This window comes from Aquarana catesbeiana, linkage group LG10 (assembly GCF_042186555.1).
Source record: "Aquarana catesbeiana isolate 2022-GZ linkage group LG10, ASM4218655v1, whole genome shotgun sequence".
Classification (NCBI taxonomy): domain Eukaryota; kingdom Metazoa; phylum Chordata; class Amphibia; order Anura; family Ranidae; genus Aquarana; species Aquarana catesbeiana.
In genome coordinates, this window is record NC_133333.1 from 117,424,698 (window position 1) to 117,437,356 (window position 12,659).

Below are 12,659 nucleotides of genomic sequence, written 5' to 3' on the forward strand. Positions count from 1 at the left end.
CAATGTGGACATGTTTCCCATCTATAGCCCCTCCACAATTGGGAAAGTCCCAACGGCTGGCAAAATGGGATGCCACAGTCTGCCATTCCTGTGGCGTTGAAGGAAACTGGGAAATCAAACAAGAAAACCAAAATCAATTAATTTGGAAGCTAACATTGCAAGAAAATTAGACAATTAAAAACATTATTCCCCAGCATCAGTATAACATTCAATAATTGAATTGTTCTGGAATAACTAATATGGAAAGGCACACTTATCAGATTGCTCACCCCCTCTGATGGAACATTGATTACATTTTAGGGGGTTGTGAAATCCCTAAAAAAAATTACTTTTAGGACACGCAGGAATTTAGGGACTAAAAAGGCTACAAGACTGCAGTTGTCGCACTCTGCAGGTGCAGTTGCTAACCAGCTTACAGTAAATGAGGTAATGTAAAAAGGCATTCATGTTGCAAGGAGTACACAATCACATGCAAGGGCAATTAATGAAAACACTTTGAGGCTTGCATATGATTTGATGATGGAAATCAGCAGAGCTTCTGCTCATTTACTAAAGCACTGGAACAAATGCACTTGTAGAGTGCACATGCATTTTGCAAAGTGCAACATATATTTGCTTTAGACAAATCAACACCACAGAACATTCCAGCAAATTTTAACGAGGGTGGGGGTGGGGGGGTTGTGAAATCTAGATAATTGCTCATTAGCAGCAAACTATTTGGAGTGAGTTTAGGTGGGGGGGGGGGGGGTGGGGTTGTGAAATCTAGATAATTGCTCATTAGCAGCAAACTATTTGGAGTGAGTTTAGGTGGGGGGGGGGGTGGGGTTGTGAAATCTAGATAATTGCTCATTAGCAGCACACTATTTGGAGTGAGTTTAGGTGGGGGGGGGGGTGGGGTTGTGAAATCTAGATAATTGCTCATTAGCAGCAAACTATTTGGAGTGAGTTTAGGTGGGGGGGGGGGTGGGGTTGTGAAATCTAGATAATTGCTCATTAGCAGCAAACTATTTGGAATGAGTTTAGGTGGGGGGGGGGGGTGGGGTTGTGAAATCTAGATAATTGCTCATTAGCAGCACACTATTTGGAGTGAGTTTAGGTGGGGGGGGGGGTTTGTGAAATCTAGATAATTGCTCATTAGCAGCACACTAAATACACTCAAACAAAATACATTCCAAATGAGTAGACTAGGTGGATATGTTCCCATCACTTCATGCTGGGAAGGTTATTGAAGGAAAATATACATGCATGACAAAAAATAACAGGAAAAAAATCCAGCATGTGTGAGGATAAAAAGGGGACATTCACACTATATTGCAATGATGGTAAGTAGTGTTTGAAGCAAGAAATACATTATATTATCAAAGATTACATAAAAGAACATGTGATGCTAATAAAAGAAAAATATCTTACCTTAATATAGTCCTTCTGCAGGACCTGTATGATGGCAGAACAGGTCTCTGGGATAATGATCCCCAGAGCCTGGGGGGAGATGCCTGTCGAGAACTTAAGGTCCTGCAGGCTTCTCCCTGTGGCCAAATACCGCAAGGTAGCGACCAGCCTCTGCTCCGGAGTGATGGCTTGCCTCATGCAGGTATCCTGCCTGCTGATATAGGGGGTCAGCAAAGCCAACAAACGGTCAAAAACGGGGTCCGTCATCCGGAGAAAGTTCCTGAAATCCTCAGGATTATTCTCACGGATCTCACGGAGCAAAGGCATGTGACAGAACTGGTCACGCTGAAGCAACCAATTCTTGGTCCATGAACTCCTCCTCGCCCTGTTCATGGACTGGTCTTGGGCTGAAGAATAAACTACAGCACCAAGCACATACAATGCACGAGCTCTACGACGAGTACGTACAGGTAACATGGCTTCAAAACGGTCGGCTGGTCAGAACGCACTAAACAGAACGCACTGAAGAACAGCAAGGCCTGTGAAGAACGACCTGAAAATCAGGAACGAGCGGCCAATAAAACAAAGATTTCTCAATGCCAACTGACCAAACGCACTGAAAAGCAGATACAAACCTCACAAGCACAGACTGAACAACAGTTAAAACGAACTGAAAAATACGAGTCTCACAAGCGCGAATCGTCTCTCACCAAACTTCTACTAACACGAGATAAACACGAGATTAGCAGAAGGAGCCCAAAGGGTGTCGTACGGGCTATTGAACTTCCGTTTTATAGTCTCGTCGGACTTGGTGTACGTCACCGCGTACTAGGCTGTCGTACTTTTGTGTGGTCGTGTGTGTGTAAGTCCGTTCGTAAGAAAGTCTGCCGCAAGTCCGCCGAAGGTACGTCGGAAGTCTGTCGGACAGGCTGTCGGACTTTTGTAGACGAAAAGTCCGACCGTGTGTACGCGGCATTAGAAGAAAACCTGTTAGATTCTGCAAAAGACTTGAGACTGGGGCGGAGGTTCACCTTCCAGCAGGACAACGACCCTAAACATACAGCCAGAGCTACAATGGAATGGTTTAGATCAAAGCATATTCATGTGTTAGAAGGCCCAGTCAATCTGTAGTAAGACTTGAAAATTGCTGTTCACAGACACTCTCCATCCAATCTCACAGAGCTTGAGCTATTTTGCAATGAAGAATGGGCAAAAATTTCACTCTCTAGATGTGCAAAACTGGTAGAGAGAATACCCAAAAAGACTTATGCCGCGTACACACGGTCGGACTTTTCGTCTACAAAAGTCCAACGGACGCCGACGGACTAAAGCTGGCTGGTAATCCGTTCGTGTGTGGGCTTCTCCGGACTTTCAGCAGACTTTTTCAGCCTCAAATCCGACGGACTTTAGATTTGAAACATGCTTCAAATCTTTACGTCGTAACTACGACGGACCCGAAATCCGCTCGTCTGTGTGCTAGTCCGACGGACAAAAACCCATGCTAGGGCAGCTATTGGCTACTGGCTATGAACTTCCTTATTTTAGTCCGGTGTACGTCATCACGTACGAATCCGTCGGACTTTTGTGTGGTCGTGTGTAGGCAAGTCCGTTCGTTAGAAAGTCTGCTGCAAGTCCGCCGAAAGTCCGCCGGAAGTCTGTCGGAAGTCTGTCGGACAGGCTGTCGGACTTTTGTAGACGAAAAGTCCGACCGTGTGTACGCGGCATTACAGTTGTAATTGCAGTGAAAGGTGGTTCTACAAAGTATTGACTTAGGGGGGCTGAATACAAATGCACACCACACTTTTCAGATATTTATTTGTAAAAAAATTTGAAAACCATTTATCATTTTCCTGCCAATCCACAGTTAGGTGCTACTTTGTGTTGGTCTATCATATAAATATCCAATAAAATACATATACGTTTTTGGTTGTAACATGTCTAACGTGGAAAATTTCAAGGGGTGTAAATACTTTTTCAAGTGATGATCCTCACTTAGCAAAGGCGGTTTACAGGTGCTTGGGAGAATAGAGCACATGGGTCACATAGCAGTAATTCTGCACATGGCCCTGAGGAAACTCCAGGTACCTCTCAGGATAAGCCTGGGTTCACACTTGAGAACGCAGCGGCTCACAGCAGGAGTCTGGTGCATCTCCATTCACTGCTTCAGGTCGAATTTTGGGCTGAATTCGGACCTGAAACAGACCAAAAGACAAACAGGGCTCCTGTACAATTCGCACCGGAGCCTCTGCGGAGATGTGTGAACCGGCTTCAAAGAGAGTCAGTCACAATCTCGTGCTATGCTAATTGTATGGGAAACCAGCATCCAATTCACAATAGTGTGAACCCAGCCTAATAGTAATTCCCTTGTTCCAGAGCAACATCCTACACCAACACCAACCCATCCCCCTGAATTTAACTCCTCATCAGACAAACACCACTTGTCTAACTAAAGCTAAATTTTCTGCCACTATGGCTGATATACAGAAGTTACTCCTTCACTTTCTTGTCACATGCTGGCTATGGTGGATGCTTTGACATTGGCAAAAAGCAAGGCAGTGCATACTGGTCTCTGGATAGATACGTCTTGTTCTGCTTGGCCTCTTATGCCACATACACACGATCAGACTTCTTGTCGGAAAAAGATATGACGGCTTTTCTGACGGGACTCCGCTCAAGTTTGCCTTGCATACACACAGTCACGCAAAAGTTCGCGGTGATGTACAACACTACGACGAGCCAAGAAAATTAAGTTCAATGCTTCCGAGCATGCATCGAATTGTTTCCGAGCATGCGTAGGAATTTTGCGCGTCAGAATTGCCACAGACGATCGCATTTTCAGATAGGAACTTTTCCCGACCGAAATATTGAGAATATGCTCTCAATCTTTTGCTGGCTGGAATTCGCAAAAGTCCGATGGAGCATACACACGGTCGCCTTTTCCGTAAAAAAAGTCTCATCGGTCTTTTGCGGGCCGAAATTCAAATCGTGTGTACGCGGCATTAGAAATCCTTTCTTATTCTTGATCCGCCTGAATAGGCTTTATATAATGATTGACTTAACTGAATTTAAAAAGAAATGGATTGTTCCCTCCATGGATCCAGCTATTCTCACACAAAATGATCAATCCACTTTTCCTATTGAAGGTGTTCCTGTCTTTCAAGATCCAGTAGAAGCATTTGGAGAATCTTTCAAAGTCTTCCTTTGCAGTTTGTAGATGGCTATTGTCTTCATATCAGTAGACTATGTCAAACTGGAATGGAGAATTCAATAATGAACTTTCTTACAATATAAACATTTTTTCCTTCTGCAAAATTACAACTCTTGCCATCACCTCTACTATTCTGTGTACACACCAGAGAACGTGATTCATCAAATCTCCAGAGGGTCCTTGCTTTCTGTGTACATGCACAGAATTTTATGTCTTATATAGCATAGTCTGTTGATCCTGCTCAGAAAAGGTCTCTGCAGCATCATCCCCTTTGAGGGTGAGCTCTTCTTTGGTAACCCCCTCTTTAGGAATATATTGTGGTGGCTATACCAGCTATATAACAGGCCATTTGTTCTTGGCAAATACTCACTAAGGTTCCACTTCATCCTTGCAGGTTATCATACATCTGTTGACATGCCTTTCTTTGGTGATGTTAAAGTTTTTTTATTTCAATGTATCTTTCTGAGAGGTACACGATGAGTCTCCCTTGCTGTCTTCTCTTTATTTTCTTCTGCTAACCTTTTTTTTTTATATATACTTGCTGCTTACAAGAGCAGCCTGATTTCCTGCACCCTTTTGCAGCTTCAAAGTCACACAGTGTTCATTTTCTTTCCTTTTTAAGACTTACAACGCCTTTCAAATAGATCATAGGGGGACTCTTACTTGTTAGGCATGCATGTCCCATTATTATCCATATATCCATAAAATGATATTAAAAATTACTACAATAATTTGACTTCAGCCTGGTCATCCACGGTCCTGCCACTATGTTTTCCACATCACCCCCACCCTCTTCACAATCAGGATATTCTTGTTTTTGTGTAATAATTATTGCAGTCTGTGGTCCCCTTTATTAGACACCTGGTTGTGGCTGACATATACAGATTGCAAGGATGTCTCTGAGACCTGGTTCTAATAGGCTCTCCCTATATAAAAAAAATCTTTAGCCCCTTTTTAAAGTTTTATGAGGATAAGTACATTACTAAGTCTTCACTATAGGGGTTATTTACTAAAGGCAAATCCACTCTGCACTACAAGTGCACTGCAAGTGCACTTGGAAGTGCAGTCACTGTAGATCTGAGGGGAAGATCTGAAATGAGGGGAAGCTCTGCTGATTTTATCATCCAATCATGTGCAAGCTAAAATGCTGTTTTTTATTTTCCTCGCATGTGCCCCTCAGATCTACAGCGACTGCACTTAAAAGTGCTCTTTCAGTGCACTTTCAAGTGCACTTGCAGTACAAAGTGTATTTGCCTTTAGTAAATAACCCCCTATGTCTTTTTGGAGCCCTAAGAAAAAGGAGCCTTCGCAGACTCTTTCACTCTACCCTGTATAGCTAAGTGGTGTCTGGGTTTAATCCCAACATCATTTTCATTCAGGTTTCCTTCAGCACAACTTTTAGTTTATTGATGATTTCAAGTTTAAGAATGTGCTCTATGGCACCCCCTGGTTGCCCCATCTGTAAAATCCTACTAGATCATGCTGGCAAAGTTGAAACAGCCTTTGCCTGATTTTTTTTTTCTATGTAGGATCCCTAGCAACCACGTTCCCAAGGAAGGCTAGCTCTTACCCTGGCAGGTATTTTAGCCTTCATGGTACCGTTAGTAGCCTTTTTGAGTTTGTCCTTGATTGTTCTATTCATTCTTTCCACTACCCCTGAACTCTGTGGGTGATATGGGATGTGTAGCTTCCACTGTATCCCTAATACCCTTGTCAATTCTTTCACCAGTTTTGAAGTAAATGCTGGGCCTTGGTCAGAGTATATGGTGGCAGGAAGTCTGTATCGACTGATCCAATGATTGATCAGACACCGGGCTGCAATGCCGGCGGTTTCCCCTGTAACAGGTATTGCCTCTGGCCAAGTTGAAAATTTGTCCACCATCACGCACAAATTTTTGAGATTACCTCTCTGCCTGGGCATGTGTGTGAAGTCTATCTGTAAGTCTTGTAGCGGGCCTAATGGTGGTGGCAAATGTCCATGTTTCCCATGTTGGGGGCCCTGAACATTGTTCTGAGCACAAGTCAGACAGGAGGAGACAAGCTGTTGTACTAAGTCATATGCCTTGCGTGTGCTGAAACAGTCTTCATACTTTTTTAGGAGTGGTTTGGGTCCTATGTGTCCTGGACCGTGAAGGTAAGACAACAATAGGGGTGCTGCTGCTCTAGGTATCCCTATGACTCCCTCCTTGTTTGTCCAGAGACCTGTAGGGTCTCTGGTCAAACCCACATCGGTCCAGTTGTCCAGGTCATCAGCCGATACCTGCTGGCACCGAGTGCAAGGAATGGGTGGCCATTATGCATTTCAGGGTCCAAGCCCTCTTTATCAAGTAACCTGATGGCTGAAGGGACTAGCTTTTAAGCCAGTGGGTGCAGGGTAAATAAATGGGAGAAGATGGAAGTGGCAGCTAATAAAAAACAGCCAAAATCGTAGGACTACAAGTACCACCAATAAGCAGATGACTCCATGTCGAATAGAGGAGGGAAAATATTAAAAAAGAAGGAATAAATTAAATGCCAGATTAAATATCCACTTATCAAATACAAATTAAATTGATAAGGAATAAAATGAATTAAATAATTGAAATAAATCTAAAACATCAATTACTTGAAAAACATTAACAAAAACAATTAAGGAGGCAAAAATGGTAAATCCATGCCAAAATCAAAAATCCAGAGGAATATAAATACACTGAAAACTACTATCACAATCCACCCAGTTTGACAGTAAATACGTTAAAACAGATAAAATGCTAAAAATGTAGATACATTAATTGGTCGATGTACCCCAATGTATATGACCCATGGTCTAAAAATAAAGTGCCTGTGTCCTGTACTGTACTCCAGGATACAGGATTTACAGGGAAGTAAAAAATTCTAATTTGGGGTAAAATGATCCATTGTGATGAGGTTTATGTGTGTCTGTGAGATTGTCACTTGTAGCATAGAAATTAGGAGTATTTTATGGGTACAGTACAGTGTACACAGCGAACAGACACTTAAGCTGAGAGTCTTTTGGTATCTGGTGTTTTTTATGAGCTTTTGCACAGGCTTTTTTTTTTTTTTAGCCAATGGAAAGTTAGCTACCAGACAAATACACTCTCAAAAACATGTGATACACGTAAGGTAATCAACAGAACCGCGCTAACAGATAAATTAGATGTGAATAAAACAGTGATCTAAAAAACATGAAAAACTGATTCCATAAATTAAATAAATAAAAACACAGTGTATAATCTGACCCAGATTATGATACTTGGATACCATATGTGATACCTGGTACCATATATGAAAAAAAAAAAAAAAAAACTATAATAAAAATAAGTAAGTGAATAGTGGTGACTATAGTGTCTTAAATGAAAAAAAAGTCTGAGATCAATGAAATCCACAAATGGTGATTAGAAGTTCATCAGTAGACACCCAGTGAAATCCACCACCTATAAAGATGTACGCTTACCAAAAGTAAGCTTTAAAACAGCTTATATTGCAAATCCACTCAGTGGGGACACCACCATCTGTATCATCTCAGGCAAATGGATGACCGGAACAAATTCTGGTAGGTCCGGGGGTGCTCCTTGCCCGTCCAGTCTACCCTCTTGGGCAGCAGCTCCTTCTTCTCCACTTCTCTGATCAGGACCTGAGCTGCCTCCTGGCACGGTCCATCTTCCAGAAACCTGGCAACGAGGTAATAGAGCTCTGCAAGACACAGAAAGACACAGAGGGTGAGGGCACCGTCCGCCACATACATGTGATACACGTGTTTTTAATAGGTTTCTATTAAAGTCTATTGGGGCCAAAATGACTGCTCAAAAAGAAGCTCATGTACTTTTCTGTGTCACTGCTTCAAGTGACACTAAAATAAAAGGTGTGAACGTGGCCTAAGGTACACTGTTCATCAGAACGCGGTATGTGCACCGCAGAATTTGTTTCTCTGTACCTAGGGTGCCCCAGATCTTTCATAATCTTAGGCATGTTCACATTTTGTCATACTTTTTAGACTTTTATGAACTTGTTATGAATTTTGTTTATGTTTACATATTGTTTATATGGTTTGAATATCTGTTATAGTTTCTGTAATTCAGGTTGTCAGTAATGAGTGTGTTCTGTCAGTAAATTTTCCATGTTTTGTCAGTAAAAAAAAAAGTTGTTGGGGTTTGGAAACCCTGCTGCTCACCCTGCTGGAGAGGAAGCTGTACCTGTAGTGCTAGGTTCTCCCTGCTTCATTTATTCTGTAGATTTTTGCTTTCTACATCTCATCTGCTGCCTCTTGGTCAATACCTCAATAATCATAAGATCACTAGTCATCTTCTCTGTACCTTTTTGGGCACAGCTTCCAAAATTCAATTCAAACCTCGATGAGTTCAAATGCTGCTACAAACCTAAAAGGTAGGAAACACAAACTGTATGATTTCCCTAACCCATACATCAGCTGGGAATTTGAAACTCAACCAAAATATAAATAATAATATAAAACTATGACTTTTAGAAAAGTTGAAACAGTTTATAGAAGCATTTATTCATACAGCCTGGGGCAGTTAAATCTTTTAAAATTGACTGTAACCATGTACAATATATTTACCTATATACTGTAGACTCCATGTTGTCATATTTACAGATTTACATCTAGTCTAAAAAGAGAGTTTTATAAACAAAACCCCCTTTTTATATTTTCTGTGTGTTCTAAACTTGCTATACTTCACAAAAATAATTAAAATTGCTAGATTTTGTATAACTGGTAGAAATTAATGGGCACTAATGGGCACTGTTTTATCAATTTAGCAGCTATGTATTTTACAGATTAGGTGATCATTATATTTATCATTTGGGATCCTTGTGTGAGATCTCTTATATTTATCTCCTGATATGTTGCTGCCATCTAATGGTTTTAATACACCAGTTGTACTCCTCCTAGTTACCCTTTTTGTAGAGCATAGTTAGTTTATTCTCCCTTTGTCTGCCCTCTAGTGGTTTTTATAAGTATGTACAGATTCAGCAATGATTACACTGTTTTGGTGGGGTTGACTTATTAAAGGAGTGGGACATGTTCATTTAGCGCAGTGAACATTGACTTAGCAAAATTAATTTTGATTTAGCTAAATTACTAAGGAGGAGCAAGACAACATTTACATTACAAAGAATACCCAGTCATGTGCAAGAAAGATTTAAACAGCGTTTTTCCTAGCACATGATTGGATGATAAAAGTCAGCACAATTTCAACCATTTCATTAAGCTAAGTAAATTTTCTCTTTGCAAAGCAAATTTTCACTCAGCTTAGTGAAATGGTGAGACGCCATGTGTTGTGGTAAAGTGCTCATCACCAACTGGTGTGACCGGGCCCTGAATGTTTTTTGCTGCACTTGTGAGTTTTGCAGCTTTGTAGACCATGTAATTCATTCATAAATGTCTCTCTTCTCTTACAGAAATTAAAGAAGATCTGAAATTACCCACGTAAGTACACAACTTTTGGATATTTTTTTTTTTAATTATTTTGTATGGTGGCTTTGAGCATACTTTATTTTTTAAATCCGGTCAAAACGGAATAGTATTTATATTATCTTCTTTTTTCAGTTGGGTAAATTCAAATATAGCATGTTAAAATTATTCAGCATTTTATCCAGTCTGTGAAACTTTAGTTCCCTTTTCACATGAATAATTAACACATTTTAGCTGTTCTGAAAAAAGCTGGTTGTTTACAGAACTGAAATTAGTGATCAGAGTAGAGACCGATCCCTTATCAGACAGTGTCAGGGGTGTCTCTTAGATAAATGGAGCTGCAAAGCAACCTTCCCTGCTCTGCTGTCTCTTTAGATTACCCATAGTGCTCTAGTGACCGTTTTTCCGCCTCAAATACTCTTCATGTGGCTAATTCACATCCGTGCACTTCATCCCAGCAATATGGAAGAAAACAGAACATTTTATGTGTCCATTTAAGCTCCATTCACACCTGAGTGTACTGGAATCACTGCAAAACATGTTTTCAATGCCATTATTTGTTAATGCCACCCCAAGCGCGGTGCAATTTTGCTGTGACTGTTGAGTGACAAAATTGCTGCAAAAACTCAGTGCCAAACGCGCCTAGCTCTGTGCCAAAATTTAGTACATGAGCTTTGGAGTGTTTTTGAAGCGGAGAGAGGCCCATTCAAATAAATGGTGCCGCTCCAAAAAAACGCACAAAAAAGCTTAAAAAAACACGGTGCAGCAGGTCTCACTTAGCCCCGGTTCACACAGGGGCGGCACGACTTGCAGGTCGCCTCACCGAGGCGACTTGCACATGACTGGCACGGCGACTTGCAAAATGACTTCTGTATAGAAGTCTATGCAAGTCGCCTCAAGTCGCCCCCAAAGTAGTACAGGAACCTTTTTCTAAGTCGGAGCGACTTGCGTCGCTCCTATTAGAACGGTTCCATTGTACAGAACGGGAGGCGACTTGTCAGGCGGCTAGGTCGCCTGACAAGTCGCCCCTGTGTGAACCGGCACTTAGGTGTGAATACACTTAGGTGTGAATGGAGCCTAAAGGATGTTAACCTTTTTGTAACATGTTACATGGTACACCCATATTTAAGCTGTAACATGTGACATGTTACTTTGGAACAGTCCTCTGCACCCCCCCCCCCTCTTGTCACAGCAGGCAGGGGTTCCTCACCCACTGACACATTTTAAAAACAGCACAGCTGTGCAGGGCTCTGCCTACACAGCTGCGTCATTAATTCACAGAGTTCTCTAAATGAATGAAATACAAGTATCGTCTTCCACTGCAGAAGACGGCTTGTAGTTCTCAATGAATTGCGAGGGTGTTGGTGAGCATCGTTACAGTTCATTGATTCTTCCTGCACTTCAGTAACTGTCTGTCCTTATGGGGATACAGGCATACAGCTGTACTGAATGTCTGCAGGAGCCTGGCATTGCACTTGCAACCCACTGATCACAGGTGCAATGCTTTGCAGGCTGCAGTGTAAAAAAATAATAAAAAATAAACAAATTTTTTATACCTGAAAAATCATGTGCATTTACTTTTATTTTTTTTACATAAGGTGGACTTAGCCTTTAAGCAAGCCCATATGCATTTAATTTTGAGCATATGCACTATTATTATTGTAGCACTACCCCCCCCCCCCCTAGAAGCCATCGAGTTTTGGGTCCTTCTATAGTCTTGCGCAGCCAGGCAACATGAATTTTTCCAACTTGCATCCAGACATAAGAAACAGTCCATGGGCTTGTTTTTTTGGATTTATTATGGATTACAAATTGGATAGGGTAAAGGGGGTTATGGGACTTCACTCAAAGAACAAAAAAATGAGGACAACTTCCATCTCCGGCACACTGCAACAACAGATAATTTACTGCATTCCTTCTGGAACAACAACAGTCTTTAGCAAATGAATCCCCTCCTAGGAGTTTGGTGTCCCCCTGAGTGGATTGTTAGCAAAGTCTCAACTTATAGGAACTTTTGGTCCCCTTAATGAAAAAAATACTAGCCCACATGGCTACGGTATCTGATCCGACGGCAAGGGATTGGGTAAGCAATAAACTGTCCTCTGAAGACGTGCCAAGAACTTACATCTAGCAGACTTCTCTCTTATAGGCCCTGGGGGTGTAGAGGTACTCACACTGTCCTTGTCCTGCAGCTATGGATAAAACTGCTTTCAGGCCTTCTTCTGGGCTGGTTCCTTTCCAGTCTATGCAGGCTGTCCTTCCCCGGTGGACTGCAGGACAGTGGAGCTCACTCTTTCAGCTTTCCTTCTTTCTCCAACCTCTAGACTGGAGACAGAAACCCCTTTCTCTGGGGCCCTCTCTCATGCTACACAGCAGCACCTCAGCCATTCGTCTTTCACCCAACTTCTCTGCTGGCCAGGCTCTTCACTGTTTATGGGCTGGTTCAGCCACCCTGCCAGGCCTCCTGCCTTGAGATTGGTCAGATTCCCACAAATATTCAGTTCAGCATCTTCTGGCCTCTGCACACTAGTTTCTGGAAACTTCTCTAAGCGTCTAGAACCAGGGGGAGGTACCAGAGGCTGCAGGCATCAACTCGGTACCATTTTTTAGAGCTGGTGGTCGGGTTTTTAG

The 12,659-nt window shown here is 41.9% G+C and overlaps 1 protein-coding gene across 1 annotated transcript in view; it reads left to right on the forward strand.

Annotated features, from left to right (window-relative positions):
- Positions 1-8,392: 8,392 nt before the first annotated feature.
- The window catches only part of NHERF4 (NHERF family PDZ scaffold protein 4), a 31,488-nt gene continuing 27,221 nt past the window's right edge, over positions 8,393-12,659 (forward strand). Inside the window, exons 1-2 of the mRNA XM_073601115.1 lie at positions 8,393-8,459; positions 10,016-10,043. Of these exons, the coding sequence (XP_073457216.1) occupies positions 8,393-8,459; positions 10,016-10,043 (95 nt within the window). The remainder of the gene's footprint in view (positions 8,460-10,015; positions 10,044-12,659) is intronic.